Raw genomic sequence first — 14509 nt, forward strand, 5'->3', positions numbered from 1 at the left:
CTTTGATGGTTTAGGGACAAAAGAGAGGAGACAACGAGTGTAGTTTACCTGTCGTAATGTTGTTAGCACCTACACTTATCAGGCCACTTCCGAGCAAAAGGAGAAAGAACCACAAATCCATGTTGACCTGGGGAAGAGAGCAAAGAACAGTTATTTAAACTCTCGTGCAACATCATCCCAAAATAATTCAAACTGGGGACGCCGCTATGCATCTTGCGTGTGTAGAGCTGGAAGGGAGGAGTGAACGTGTGGCTGGAGTCCCTGCAGGCATGTGGATGGGAAGGATTTATCGATATGTGCATACGTTCCCAACTGGAGGGCGCATGGAGAGCTCCCAGTCTGGCGGACCAGCAAAGGTGATCAGAGATGAAGCAGGGAATGAGCGAACTGTGGGAGAGCACGAGAGGAACGAGCTATGAAGCTGAGCACCAAAGATACGTACCTGGTCTTAAAGGAAATTAATAATGTGTTCATATAACGGTCTGCAAATGAGTGTACTCTGAGCAAACTGAAATGCAATACACGTGAAGACCACGGCGAGGAACCTTGATCCAAAATGCCCAGGAACCGGAGGCAGGGAGGAAGGAGAGGTCAGCTCCTCCTGCGGGCAGTGCCCAGCGGATCCCTGCCGGCTCACTGAAGCCCCTGCCCGTTACTGGGTGCAGGCAGAACACCCGCACAAGGCCAGGCTCGGCTCCATTCAAACCCCATCAGATTCCCTGCACGTGCGGACGAAACAAATACCCGTAAATAATAATCCAACATCATCTGCAAGCGCAGGCTGCACATTCGTTGTACTGTACATTTCTTCCCAGGAAATGTCCTGCAAAATTACAGGACGATGACATCAGTAGAGTTGTTTCCCCCAGGCTTTCTCCCCCAGCCCTTTTAAATACAAGGGTTTTTATGGTGATTTCTTTCCTCTGTGGACTTCAAAAAGCTCCTGAGAAATGGGTATTGTTATCTCCTCCCAAACAGATATGGGTCCAGAGGCTGAGGCAAACGACAGCGCGATGTGAGATGTCATCGGCCTGGCCAGAAGAGAGCCCAAAGCTGCCAAGCCCCAGACCCCGGGGCCTCCCAAGGACGGGTCAGCATCTCGCATCTGCTACGAGCCCAGAGAGGGCTCAGAGGCGGCTCTGCTACGTGCCATCGACCAGCAGCTGCTGTACGACTCTCTCCTCTCCTTCAGGCTTTTGTCACGTGTCCCGTTGCATCTTCAGCGTCTCCTGGGAGAAGGCTGCAAGATCTCGCCGCCAAGTCAACTCGTCACGGTGCCAAGAACGAGTTCTATTCCCGATACACGGTCTAAGCCTCCCCTTCTTAAATACATCTCGTGTTGTTTGTTCTCATTGTATTTATTTAATCTAGACCCATCCCAAACTCCGGGCAAAAGGACAACACTGAAGTCATCAACACGCTGGAAACGATATCAGAAATACAAGATCCTCCCCACCCCACCCAGGAGTATCCTCCCACCAGCACCACCCACTTACATGTTCCCCCCCCCGAAAGAAAACCTGGCAAAAATCGAACTTACTCAGTGACCAAAAGGTCAGACAAACCCTGAACCAGAAGGAAACCAAGCTCCAGAGATAAGAGCTTTCCTTCGGCTCCCTCCATGGCCAGTCCTGGGGCAGGGCTTTCTCCAAGGGGTCCCACTGGTGTGAGCAGCCAACTTTCCAGAGGGTTTAATCACTGGTTAAAATATCTGTCTAGATGAATTTGAACGGATTCAGTCCTCCTGACACTTGGTGAGAGCAGGGCTGGTCCTGCAATGCCTCCCGTGAGGCTCTGCTCCAGGGTGGGATGTCCAGAAAACCCGCAACCGGTAGGGTTTTGATGACACGCTCCACTCTTGGTGCTTAACACACCCCATGCAACTCGTTCAACTGCCTGCCAGAGTCTGAGATGCGCTTGGTCTAAACTGTTTTTGCTTTGGAGAGAAAACCCGATGTTTATAAGGAAGAAATTTTTGACGCTGAGGGTGGTGAAACACCGGCACAGGTTGCCCAGAGAGGTGGTGGATGCCCCATCCCTGGAAACATTCCAGGTCAGGTTGGACGGGGCTCTGAGCAACCTGATCTGGTTGAAGATGTCCCTGCCCATGGCAGGGGGGTTGGACTGGGTGGCCTTTAGAGGTCCCTTCCGACCCAAACTATTCTATGATTCTGCGATTCTGTGATTCTATGTTTTTAGGGTTGACGGCAAGCCAGCACAGCTGGAGCTTGGGGAAAAGCACAGCGGCAAGCGCACCAGGATGTCGGCTTTTGCTCCAAGGCCACTCAACAAGCAATTGCACTCTGGAGCTGAGATGGTCCTAAGCCAAAGAGGTTTTCCACCCCCCCAGTGTAGGAAAGGGAGCTCGTGTCCTCCCCGTGCTTAATTGCAACCAGGAAGCACATGAAGCTGCGCCGCCAGCAAGAATGAAAGCAACTCGCTGCAGGAAACAGATTCTTCGAGCATCCCACTGTGGAAACCCACAGAAATAGGACGCTCCTCGCGATCGGACCCACGTGCAAAGGCAGAAGGACCCTAAGTCCACGCTGAATCTCCAAACGAACGTAACGGCGGCACTGAGATGCTCCTGAAACCTCACAGGGGCTGATGAAGGCGCCAAGGTCTCGCCATCGCAACCGCTTCCCTCACCAGGAACCCATCGCTACCGCAACAAGAAAACAGTAACAAGGTAAAGGGAAAGACCTGGCTCTTCTGCAAACACTGCTAGGAAAAAAAGTGGCTGTTCGCTTGTGTTTTGATTAATATCTGTATAGAAACGCTATTCTCGTAGGTGGATGTGGCTCCTTTCCTCTTGCCCCTACCCCGTTTCTCAGAACTAGAGTTCCTGTTCATTTGGGACCTTGTTCATTTGGGGTCCCGTTCATTTGGGGTCCCGTTCATTTGGGACCTTGTTCATTTGGGGTCCCGTTCATTTGGGGTCCCGTTCATTTGGGATTCCTGTTCATTTGGGATCCTGTTCATTTGGGATTCCCATTCATTTGGGATCCTGTTCGTTTGGTATCCCATTCATTTGGGATCCTGTTCATTTGGGATCCCGTTCATTTGGGATCCCCACAGCTATGCCAGCGCTAGTTCCACAGCAGCAGTTTGCCCCAAGAGCAGACAAACCAGTCGCTAACGGGGACGCCTGTCTTTCAAACCCCCTTGCTATTACGTTTAAAAGGTTCATTGATCCTTGAGTGGGTCACATTAGGAGGAGAGGGTTGGCAAGGGGAGAGAATACCCAATTTCCCCAAGGCTTGCCCCGTTTTCGTGAAGAGAGCTGGATGCAGGTGGTCCGTGCGGGTCCTGAGTTTTTATGGCTTTATTACTGTGAACATCAAAAGAAACAGGACACCGGGCAGCCCCGAGAGCATCATGGCTTGCTGGGTAGATCATTACACAAAAATCCCGGGAGCTGCTCCTGTGACCGGCAATCAGCTGCCAGTGCCGCTTTATCACCTTAAAACCGGATCCAGAGCAGAGAGCAAACGAAAGAGCCCTGCGCAAGGGGAGGGCTGTGCCAGCCCAGCTCCCAGCCCCTGCTATTAAATACTCCCTATTCCCAAATGCAGTATAAATAAATGCCAGCGGTACGCCGTTACCCGCTTCTTAACATAAAAGGCCTCGAGAGTCCTACCCCAAAGCCGGAGAAACCCGAGTCTCCCTTCCCCCTCGGTTCCCTCCCTGCTGGTTTCGGAAACGGAGAGGAAATACTTGTAATGTTATCAACATAAACACAGCTCTTGGCCGGCTGCAACATCCTGCGAGCTCTGCAGAAAAACACCCTGACGTCACGGCGCCGGCTCTGCCGAGGAGAAAGGAGCCGGCTTCGGCACCGCTGCCCCGGTGGGTTGGGATGCTCAGCACTGCGTCTTCATTTTCAACCTTCCTTTTCAAAAATGGGGGTTAGAAACCTGAGTAATTGCCACTGGTGTTTCCAGCAATATTATATATATATATATATATTTTTATATCTGTTTTTATATCTATATCTATAGTGTATATGCACCGTGCTCTCCCGTACACGGCTGGGGATCCTCCTATAGGAAAGGCTGGGATTTAGGCTGCAGGACGTATGTTTTAAAATAAGCGGACCTTGTCAAGATGATTGATGCTGGAGGGGGGGGAAAAAAGGCAATAACCTCTTTATAAAGTAATAAGTGGCTTAAAAATGGTACTTGTGTGTGTGCTGCTGCTATAGGGGGGTTTGGCTGCACCTCCCCGTGCTTCCAGAAAGCAAAGAATTAGTATTTAGTGCTGCAGAAAGTGCTCAGATCCTACCCGGATACAGCCGTCCACAATCAAAGGCAGGATTAACCCCCACCTCTGACATATTCCTAATTCCTGGAAAATGAGGCAATCTTTTTCTGTGTGTGAGGAGGAGACACAACTCGACTTCTACCCGGCTTTCCGGGACCCCAGAAACCACTGCTGCTATCAGTAGGATGCTAAAATGTAGTGGCTCAACCGAGACTACCCAACTGCCTTGTGCTGGCCCCAACCACATAATGAAAAATAAAAAATTGTTCAGTTTTCTTCTTTTTTTTTTTGGCAGGGAAGAGGGCAAAACGAGGAGCAAGGTTAGCGTTTGCACCGGTTAGCTCTTTGAAGCAGCTCACAGTAGGACGAGAGCAAGCATGAGCATAAGGAAAGGGGAAAAAGGTCTTTTTTTTTTCTTTTCGGTGGCAGCAAGCCATCAGCATGGCTCAGCTGCCCTGGAAAACAAACCTGCTGTTCCCTCTCCCCCTCCCTGCTCCTTTTAAATCCCATTTGTGGTTTTCCAGCCTTTCGCTGGAGCTGTGATCCGCAGCAGAGAAGAGCTGCCCACGGGCTCGTCCGATGGCAGAAAGATCTCACCACCACCGGGTTCCCCTTCTCCGTGACCCCAAACCTCTTGCTTTAGATGAGATGCAAAGGATGTAAAAATAATGATCAGGATGAGCCCTGCTGCTGGGAGCTCCGCACCGAAAAGCAAAGCCCGGTCTCCTATGGGAAATCACCCGGGGGCCAAGCGACTTGCATGGGGGGCTCCTTGAGCCGGGCATTGACTTCTTCTCTTCTTTAACATCACGCAAGGAGCTGCTTTGGCTGCGAACCACGTTGGGACGGCTAACGGGGTGTAGGTCATCTCCTGCACCAGAGCTGTGGCTAGCTGGCCATCGCAGGGAGAGGAGCTGTTGAGTTCAGGGAGGGAAAAGGGTTTTGTTGCACTAAGACGCAGTGACTAATTCCTTGCATGTGTCTCTGAAGCTGAAACGAGGCCTTTGATGTGTCACTGAACATTATTCCCCCACCCCACCCTCTGCTTTTCCACTCTTCAACAGAAAAGATGAATCACAGCAACCATTCACCCTTTCTGAAAACCCACTTCATTTTCTTTTTTTTTTTTTGCTTTTAAATAAACAGGCGGCTTCCACACGAGTGACAGCCGCTGTAACGAACGGCGCACGAGGAGGAGGACAAGCCTGCGGTAAGGGCTTGGGGTTTTGCTTTCTTCACCTGCCCAACCTTCAACAAATCACCGTTTTCCTGCACCTCAATATTTACTCATGGCACGGTTTGGGTTGGAAGGGACCTTCAAAGATCATCTCGTCCAACCCCCCTGCTGTGGACAGGGACATCTTCAACTAGATCAGGTGGCTCAGAGCCCCTTGAACACTTCCAGGGATGGGGCATCCACCACCTCTCTGGGCAACCTGGGCCAGTGCTTCACCACCCTCAGCGTAAAACATTTCTTCCTTACATCCAACATCAACCTACCCTCTTGCAGTCTAAAGCCATTCCCCCTTGTCCTGTCACAACAGGCCCTGCTAAAAAGTCTGTCCCCATCTTTTTTACAAGCCCCCTTTAAGTACTGACAGGCTGCAAGAAGGTCTCCCTGGAGCCTGCTCTTCTCCAGGCTGAACAACCCCAACTCTCTCAGCCTTTCTCCATAGCAGAGGTGTTCCAGCCCCCTGATCATTTTCATGGCCCTCAGTCCAACAGGCGAACACACAGTCCTCTTTCAAAGAGCAACATCATCATATGTGCATGGAGGGAACCTGACCCTACTCCCACCTGGCTTTCTGGGCGTCCAGAAATAGCTATCGCTGTTAGGATGATGTCAAAAACTGATGGCCTGAACCAGGATCAGTCTTCCTCACGGAGGTCATCTTTAGCGAGATGTTAGTCTATCCCATGCCGATCATACAGACTCTCAAAGCAGGCACTGGCAGCAGCAACATGGGTGAAACCATTGTGGCCAGATGTAGAGACGATCAGGTGTTCACCAGCCAGACCTTGGAAGGAGGTTCCCCAAGCTCCCTTCCTACCTCTGCTGCCGAAAATTGGAAATCCCTGTGCTTCAGCCTGACCTACCATAAAAAGGCTCCCAAATTGGCTTTTTTACTCCCTAAGTGAATGACGCAGGTTTAATTAATTCAGAAATATTTGCAAGGACCTTTGAGACCACAGTTAAGAATAACTTACTGGGTTAAGTAAGGAGTTGAAGTTCACCAAACTGGGAGAAGTTGTGAGATGCCAGAGGGTTGTGCTGCCATCCAGAGGGACCTCGACAAGCTGGAGAAATGGGCCAACAGGGACCTCATGAAGTTCAACGAGGAGAAGTGCAAAGTCCTGCCCCTGGGGAGGAACAACCCCAGGCAGCAGTATGGGCTGGGGGCCACCCAGCCGGAAAGCGGCTTGGCAGGAAAGGACCTGGGGGTCCTGGTGGACACCAGGTTGACCCTGAGCCAGCAACGTGCCCTTGCAGCAAAGAGGGCCAGTGGTGTCCTGGGCTGCGTTAGACAGAGCGTTGCCAGCAGGTCGAGGGAGGTGATCCTTCCCCTCCACTCGGCACCGGTGAGGCCACGCCTGGAGCGCTGTGTCCAGCGCTGGGCTCCCCAGTACAGGAGAGACATGGACATACTGGAGAGAGCCCAGCGAAGGGTCACAAAGATGATTCAGGGACTGGAGCATCTCTGCTATGAGGAAAGGCTGAGAGAGCTGAGTTCAGCCTGGAGAAGAGGAGGCTGCGGGGGGTCTCATCAATGTCTACAAGTACCTGAGGGGAGGGAGCAAAGAGGACGGAGCCAGGCTCTTTCCAGCGGTGCCCAGTGACAGGACAAGGGTCAACGGGCACAAACTGAGACACAGGAGGATCCCCCTGAACATCAGGAAACACTTTTTGAGTGTGAGGGTGACCGAGCACTGGCACAGGTTGCCCAGGGAGGTTGTGGGGTCTCCATCCTTGGAGATATTCAGAAGCCAGATAGTCCTGGGCCAGCAGCTGTGGGTGGCCCTGCTGGAGCAGGGGGTTGGACCAGATGACCTCCAGAGGTCCCTTCCCACCTCAACCGCTCTGTGATTCTGTAACTTGCTGTCCTGCAAACTTTTCGGAAGGCAAACCTGCCAGGATTTAAGCTCATACTGGGGTAAGATAACATCCAGCACTGAGAAGGAGATCCCTACGCTGTGTGCTGAATATATGTTGGGGTCCCACCAGCATCTCTCCAGCTCTACACTGTCATTCAGTGAACAAGCACCAGTTACGTACGGCACACCACAACAGCCCTCTGCCATGTATGAGACAACCCTCACCTCCTAGGAGCCACTAACAAAGAGCCATGATGCTCCCCAGGGGAAATGAACCCAAGATAGACTCCTCCAAAGGAGCTTGGAGCATCTCAAGACTCCTAAGTGAGCCTTCTAGAAGAGTTCCAAGACTAAGGAGTTATCATCTCAGTTAGAAGATAGGAAAATTAAACTGATGAGGTTTTAAGCAAAATACCACCAGATAAAAACGCCAATGAATTTGGGTGCTTAAATAATCTGGACATGAAATAGTTCAGGCTCCTAAAGAGATGCAGAAATGTTGACTGTGGATATCTATCCTCTGTAGCGGCGCCATGCCAGTTCTTAGTTTTCTGTATTGCATTGCTTTTAGGAAAGAAATCTCCCTCTGTATGTTTAAAAACAGGAAAATACTAACATAAAGCCTAGAGACTTGATGGTCTCATGCTAAAAATACAGAAGTAAAAGCCAGGAGATGTAGGCTCCATCCCCGATTATGCCAGGGGCAGATCGGTGGCATGTCTAAGACCAAGGCGCTCGAGGATGTCCAGTCCTTGCCCATCGAGCTGCACAGACGGGCACTCCAGGACGCACCGCCGGCACAGCAAACAGAGTCACCGTCTGGAAGCTGTCTGAGTGCCTTGGAGGGGAACAGCTACAAATACGTCCAATTATTTTCCTAATATAATTTTCCTAATAACCCTCATAATTACGACGGGTCTAATTCGCCCTCAGCCACTCTTTTCTTCCTGCACCGCGGCTGTCTGATTGCGGGAGCACATGCTGGTCACTCTTGCACCTCTCACCATGCGCAGAATAAACCGGGATGGGTCAGGGAATAAATTGTGGAGGGAGACAGAAGGGGATGAAGAGCTTCTTGGACCTGTAGCAATGGAGAACGACCAGCTGGAGAGGGTTTCCTAAAGGACACGGCATCAAGGAGCATCAAGGCGGGACAGGTAAAAGCCGAGAGAAGGTGAAGTCCTAAGAAAAAGGAGAGCGGTGAGCTAAGCCCAAGGGAGCTGTCAGCTCAGGGATGATGAAGAGGAATGACTGACTCTGAGCCTCGACCAGGAGGAAGGTGCTGGGCACGGAGGGTTTCGCTGCAGGCCAGGCTGGTGAGGGTCACTGGGGTGGCAGGAGCTGCGTTGCAAAGGGGAAAGGGAGGCGAGACCTCCTTCTGGGGTAATTAAACTGGATCTGCCGAAGCAACACCCCCAGAGCTTGTAAAAACCCCTGGCTAGCACGAGACCAAAAAAAGATGGTCTCCCGGTGTGCTTTCCCCCGCGGGATGGGCATCATAGCTGCAGTGTGGCGCTGGGAAGCAGAGAGTGACTGCCCAAAAGGCTCAAGTGAAGCCGGCTCATCCCATTATTCAAAATAATGAATTAATAAAGAAATTAAAAAAACAAAGTCAAGTCATACAGGAATACATTTCTTTAAATATTCCATTTTAGGGTGTCCCCTCCTTTGTCCCAGCCATCATTTGTAACATGTACAAAGAAAACATGAGTGCAGTTAGTATACCAGATACGTAAAGGACCGGTTGCTTTTGACTGAGGAGTCAGGATGAAGCATGGCCATTATTTAGCCTAACAACATCCCTACCTAGCAAGATGCCTTTTGGAGAGTGAGCGAACGGTACATGGGGAGGAGAAACAAGGTTTTAAAAAAACCCAACACATAAAAAACCATAAAGCCCAGCTTTTGGGCTCAGCCCCTTCTGCAGGACCAGCTCCAAGCCGAGACCGAGCCAGGAGCCAGAGCGTTTGGGCGGCCAGCAGTCAGAGCATCCTACTTAAAACAAAGGTGTCGGAGGGGATCATTCGCATGACAGCCTTAAAATCTCATTACAGAGGCTAAGCTCCAATTAAAACGCATGCGTTCGGTCATGCAGCTTAATCGCTGGTTGTGCTTACCCTGAAATCCGCCCGGGACACCTGCAGGGTGCGGGGAGCAGCCAGCCCGTCCCACGGAGCAGCGCCTGGGCTAAGAAAGTGCCGTGGATCCGTAAAACCACCAATTTACCTGCGGTAATTCTGCACCGCTGCTCAGTTCAGCCCTGTTGCCACAGTAACACTTCTGGTGTAGCCGAGATCACTGATTATGAAACTAGAAAAAAAATCAGAGGCTGCTAATTAGGATATACTCCAGTTCTCCAAAAGCTCCATATTAATGACATTACGATTGCAAGCGCAGGGAAAATAAAGACGCCAGAAAGCATCGCCTCGGTCAGCATCGGCGACCACCGCCAGCCGCTTTTTGGGTCTTTTTCTATAAGGGTCTTGAAATTCAGCTTGCAAATTCCCTGTAAATTTGGCCTGTTTTCCTTCTCTTTAAACAAATGTGCAAGACTCGGTGGAACATTCTTTACTCTTTACATATATTTGCATGTATTAGAATGGGAAAAAAAGGGTCGGGGATGATGTACAAACGGCGATAGCCGGAGCGGGGCCAGGGAGGCATCCCCCGCATCTCGCGTTAACTGTGTTTGTTTCTGTCGCAGTTTGCCAGAGAAAGAAACCAAAATCACAATTTTACCAGTGGCTGCAAGGGTCTATAAATGAGGTTTGCAAACGAGGGGAACCGGAGTTGCAAACGTTTTCCTCTCTGACTCTGTTATTCGAGTGCCAAAAGCATTTTGAGGCACGTCTTCTGCCGAAGGCTTCAAGCTGAAAAGTCTGACTGGGAGCAGTTGTGCTGCCAGACACAAGCGTTTTTCAACACAACCTACAAATAAGATACCGGCACGTATTTCCAGGCGAAAGGAAAATGGCCTGACAGGTATTTCTGGAGCCGCAAACCCAGAGCTATGCTGCTTTAAAAAGTCAGCTCAGCAAAACGCCTTCATTTTTCCATTCTCACTGGATGACGAATCTACCGAGAGGATGAAACGGTGATAAATAAGCGGGGCCAAGGACCAAAACTGAGTTAACAGCTTATAATATTCATTACTGCAATGGCAGACTCTGCACTTCTCCATCATCCAGGGCCACCGCATGATGCACAGCCCGGCTGCTTGACTTCAGCCAGCTCCACTGAGGAGGGCCAGGAGCCACCACCTCCGAAGAGGATGCAGAGGCTGAAAAACAAATTGCTGGCGAAAGCCGTGCCCTGAGCTCAGGCACGGCCTCGGGTTTGTCCTGGGGAAGGGCAGGAGTCGAGCGGTGCCAGCATCTTCCAGTCCAAGACCACCGGGCTGCGATGCCCTGACCCAGACCCGCAGCGGAGGCTCTCCACTTTACATCCCTCTGTGTCAGCACACGGGATTTCGGAAGCCTTAGCTATAACTTTTGGTCCAAGAAAGAGAGAGAGCAGAGCTCTCCGCTGCAAGCAGCAAGGAAGCTTTAGGCAAGTAAAATGTAAACGTCCAAAGTGGGTGTCCTGGTTTCGGCAGGGATAGAGTTAATTTCTTTTCTAGTAGCTGGTACAGTGTTTTGGATTTAGGATGAGAACAAAGTTGATAACGCACCGATGTTTTAGTTGTTGCTAGGTAATGCTTACACTAGCCAAGGACTTTTCAGCTTCCCATGCTCTACCGACTGAGAAGGCTGGAGGTGCACAAGAAGCTGGGAGGGGGCACAGCCAGGACAGCTGACCCCAACTGGCCAGAGGGACATTCCATACCATGGGACGTCATGCTCAGTACCTAAACTGGGGAAAGCTGGCCGGGGGGGCCGCTGCTCGGGGCCTGGCTGGGCATCGGTCGGCGGGTGGTGAGCAATTGTACTGTGCATCACTTGCTTTGTGTATTATTATTATTATTATCATATTATTATTATTATCATTTTATTTCAATTATTAAACTGTTTTTATCTCAACCCACGAGTTTTTCTCACTTGTGCTCTTCCAATTCTCTCCCCCATCCCACCGGGTGGGGGGGAGTGAGCGAGCGGCTGCGTGGTGCTTAGTTGCCGACTGAAGTTAAACCACGACAGTGGGAAACACAGAATAATCAGTTGGGGGTGACCTAGAGACTTCAGGTACCACCTGGCTGACAGCAAGGATGCTGTTTTTACAAGTATCTTTTGCCCAGCCGAAGGCCATCATGAAAACAAGCTGCAGCCTATTTGTAAGGCAATGCGGACGGCTGCTGAAGCTCTCGTCCAGGTTGCAGGTGAAATTTGGATCAAAATGCAACACTGCGAGCTCTGACGCAGTTGCTGGAGGTGTTAAAAGCTGGAGCAATTGTAGATCGTATGTGACCCACCGAAAAATAAGAAAAGAAACAATCACTCTTTGGCCATCCCAAATTATAGAAAGTCCCTACTTCTTAAATTAGGAGAAATAACTGGAGAAAAAAAATACTACATATGTAAAAAGTCTCTGAATGCTGCAGGGCTGTGCTCTCCCTGTAGCACAGGCAACGGGGACTTCACATCCACAGCAAGAGCCGATGGCACCCGCCAGCAACGGACAGCCCAAAAGAATCGAGGGGCTTTCGAGAAGGCAACGCTACCCCAACCGCCGGACGGAGCTCCTAGCAATTACCCTCCCACAGCCTCATCACACCACATCAGCTCCTGGTTCGAGCAGCGCGGGGGATTAATGCTGGCAATTAAGCTGATGACTCGGGTAAGGGCTCTTCCCCAGGCTGCCCCAGGATCGGTGCTGCAGCGCTGTCGATAATCCTTTCCCTATGAAGGGTGAAAAGCAAAGTGCTTGGAGAAGAATTGGGGAATCGCCTTTTCCCCCCTTTGAGGCAGGAAAATAAGTGGGATGCAGTTTTTTCTTTAGCAGCATCACCTGAAGTCTCAAAGGTGCAGTCCCCCTCCTCGCGATTGATTGCATGAACTCTTCTCCCATTCACCAGTAACAGCGGGGATATGTTAGGTGTCGTGTTAATTACCCATAAATGTGATTTATTAGCTGGAAACAATGCACAGGGCTGATCTCGTATGCTGAGACATTCACCGACCACAACGTAAGATCAACTGGCCAAGCACGAGGGCAACCCAGTCCCGAGCAGACGGGGATTGCCACGTTACAAATAACAAATTCATAAAACCAGTGGGATTCAGCTGCCATCGATGACTTTTTAGTTGGAGGCATTATTCCTAACCTTTTAATAGGCTTATTTACAGGAATTAGTCCTTTAATGCTGTGTGCTCATGTATATAGTACATTATAAGCCGGTCCGATGCGACCACAGAGAGAACATCTGCTTTTGTGAGCAATTAGGGAAATTATTGCCAATTACAGGGACTGCAGGTAAAAGCAGCTGGGGAGAGAGGCTGGCTAAGAGGAGGGATGCGAAGCTTTTCAAGATGCTGCCGTGAGCATCACCGGGAACATAAATATCCCAGCAGAAAGGAGCCTGCGCCCAGACAGCAGCTGAAATATCCTCAGCAAGGAAAGGATTACGGGGCCAGCAGAGTTTTGGGGCGATCCCCGTTGTCATTCACGCTGTCGGCATTTCGAGCAGATCAGTCTCCCAAATATTTCTTCTCATCAGCCCACTCTCCCGAAAAAGGACCAAACTCTGCCTCTGGTGGCTCTATTTCCACCTTCCATCTTTTTTTTCCATCTATTATTTTTTCCATCCATCTTTTTTTCCATCTAATTTCCTTTCCATCTTCCATGCCCAAGAGGGGTGTTCTCATTCAAGACGAAGCGATGCTGTAGGCACAGGTCTTAGAGCCACACCAACAAGCCGGGCATCTTCTATCATTGCTACTGCTATAAACCTATTATATATATATATATTTATATTTTTTTATATATATAGCTATAAACCTATTATAAGCCTAATATCATAAAGCTATTACATGTTATATATATGTTGCTATAAACCTATCATAAACCTAATATCATTGCCATAAACCTACTTCCTGCTGACACGAGATTATGCAAACTGAAACAATCCTAGTCTTAAACAACAGGGTGGGTACAAGCCCCCGCAGCCCCTGCAGATACCAACACAAAACCTAATGCTCAGTAGTTCTGAAAAAAAAAATAATTAAAATGCAGTTTCTCATCCTTGAAGCGATTAAACAACAGCCTGGGACGACTAACTTTTAGCCCTCCCATGTTATTCACAATTCATTCTCTATTTTAATCTCCCCAACAAAAGGCTGAACTCAACTGTATTATTGTCAGCGAGGGCTTTTATCATCAGCCTTCGAAACGGTCAAGGCATGGGAGAGAACAATGACTCTCACAGAAGACTAAACACAATCTAAACAAAAATAGCCTGTTGCTAAGGTTTAAATCAGCCTTTTTTTGGGCACAGCCGGGTAGCTGGGAATCCCGGTGCCACCTTATATAAAAAAACAGGGAAGAATTAGGACTTGAGTAGGGGAAAATAACCTGACACTCAGCCCCGTTGTGTTTTTTCCTCCAGGATGGCATTTAAAATATGAATATCACGCAGGGGACTTTAAATCAAAGCCAACGGCTGGAGCACGCTGGTGTTTGCAGCAGGCGATGCTCTGCCTAAGCCCACGCGTTGCTCCAACATCTGTAGTCCTGGGCTTCATGTCTTGCTCAAGCAAGGGCAGGAGGTGAACCATGACTGAAGACCTCCGTGGTGAAACCTTGAGGTTATTGCAGCGCTGACGGCTAAGATGTTCACAAGCTCGGCAGATGGCTGCTCGGAAGGATCCGTGCCGCAGGGTTGGACGGCGCCCTTGTCAGCACGGCAAGAGGAAAGCTGGAGAAGATGGAGGAGCAAGCTCTGCCAGAGCAAAGAGGTCTATGGAGATGCTGGTCACCTTGCCCGCACAGCCACGGCGCAGATGTTGGGAACGTCCAGCTGGGACCTCCTCTCAAGGAAAGCCCCAGCCCAAACCGCAACGATTTCTCTTGTGAAATCAACCCCAAAAGCAACCGCAGAGCACTGTGTGGTTTCTACATCCTTAGCCCAGGGAGCAGCATCTGCTTTTGGGGTTCGGTAGAGAAATGCCCTTCCCCAGCGGTGGTACGGAAAGGAACTGGGTTTGGCCGTGGCGTCCTC

General features: G+C 50.1%; 1 protein-coding gene across 4 annotated transcripts in view; it reads right to left on the bottom strand.

Annotated features, from left to right (window-relative positions):
* PTPRA (protein tyrosine phosphatase receptor type A) overlaps window positions 1-14509 on the bottom strand; it is a 133174-nt gene that overhangs the window by 30608 nt on the left and 88057 nt on the right. For 3 of the 4 annotated variants that reach the window (XM_076335670.1, XM_076335669.1, XM_076335668.1), the window contains one exon: window positions 49-127. In XM_076335670.1, coding sequence (XP_076191785.1) covers window positions 49-127 — 79 coding nt within the window. Of the gene's footprint in view, window positions 1-48; window positions 128-9473; window positions 9553-14509 lie in introns of those variants that run through there. The other variant, XM_076335671.1, reaches the window with a different exon arrangement.

The sequence above is a fragment of the Aptenodytes patagonicus genome, chromosome 4, assembly GCF_965638725.1.
Source record: "Aptenodytes patagonicus chromosome 4, bAptPat1.pri.cur, whole genome shotgun sequence".
Lineage (NCBI taxonomy): Eukaryota > Metazoa > Chordata > Aves > Sphenisciformes > Spheniscidae > Aptenodytes > Aptenodytes patagonicus.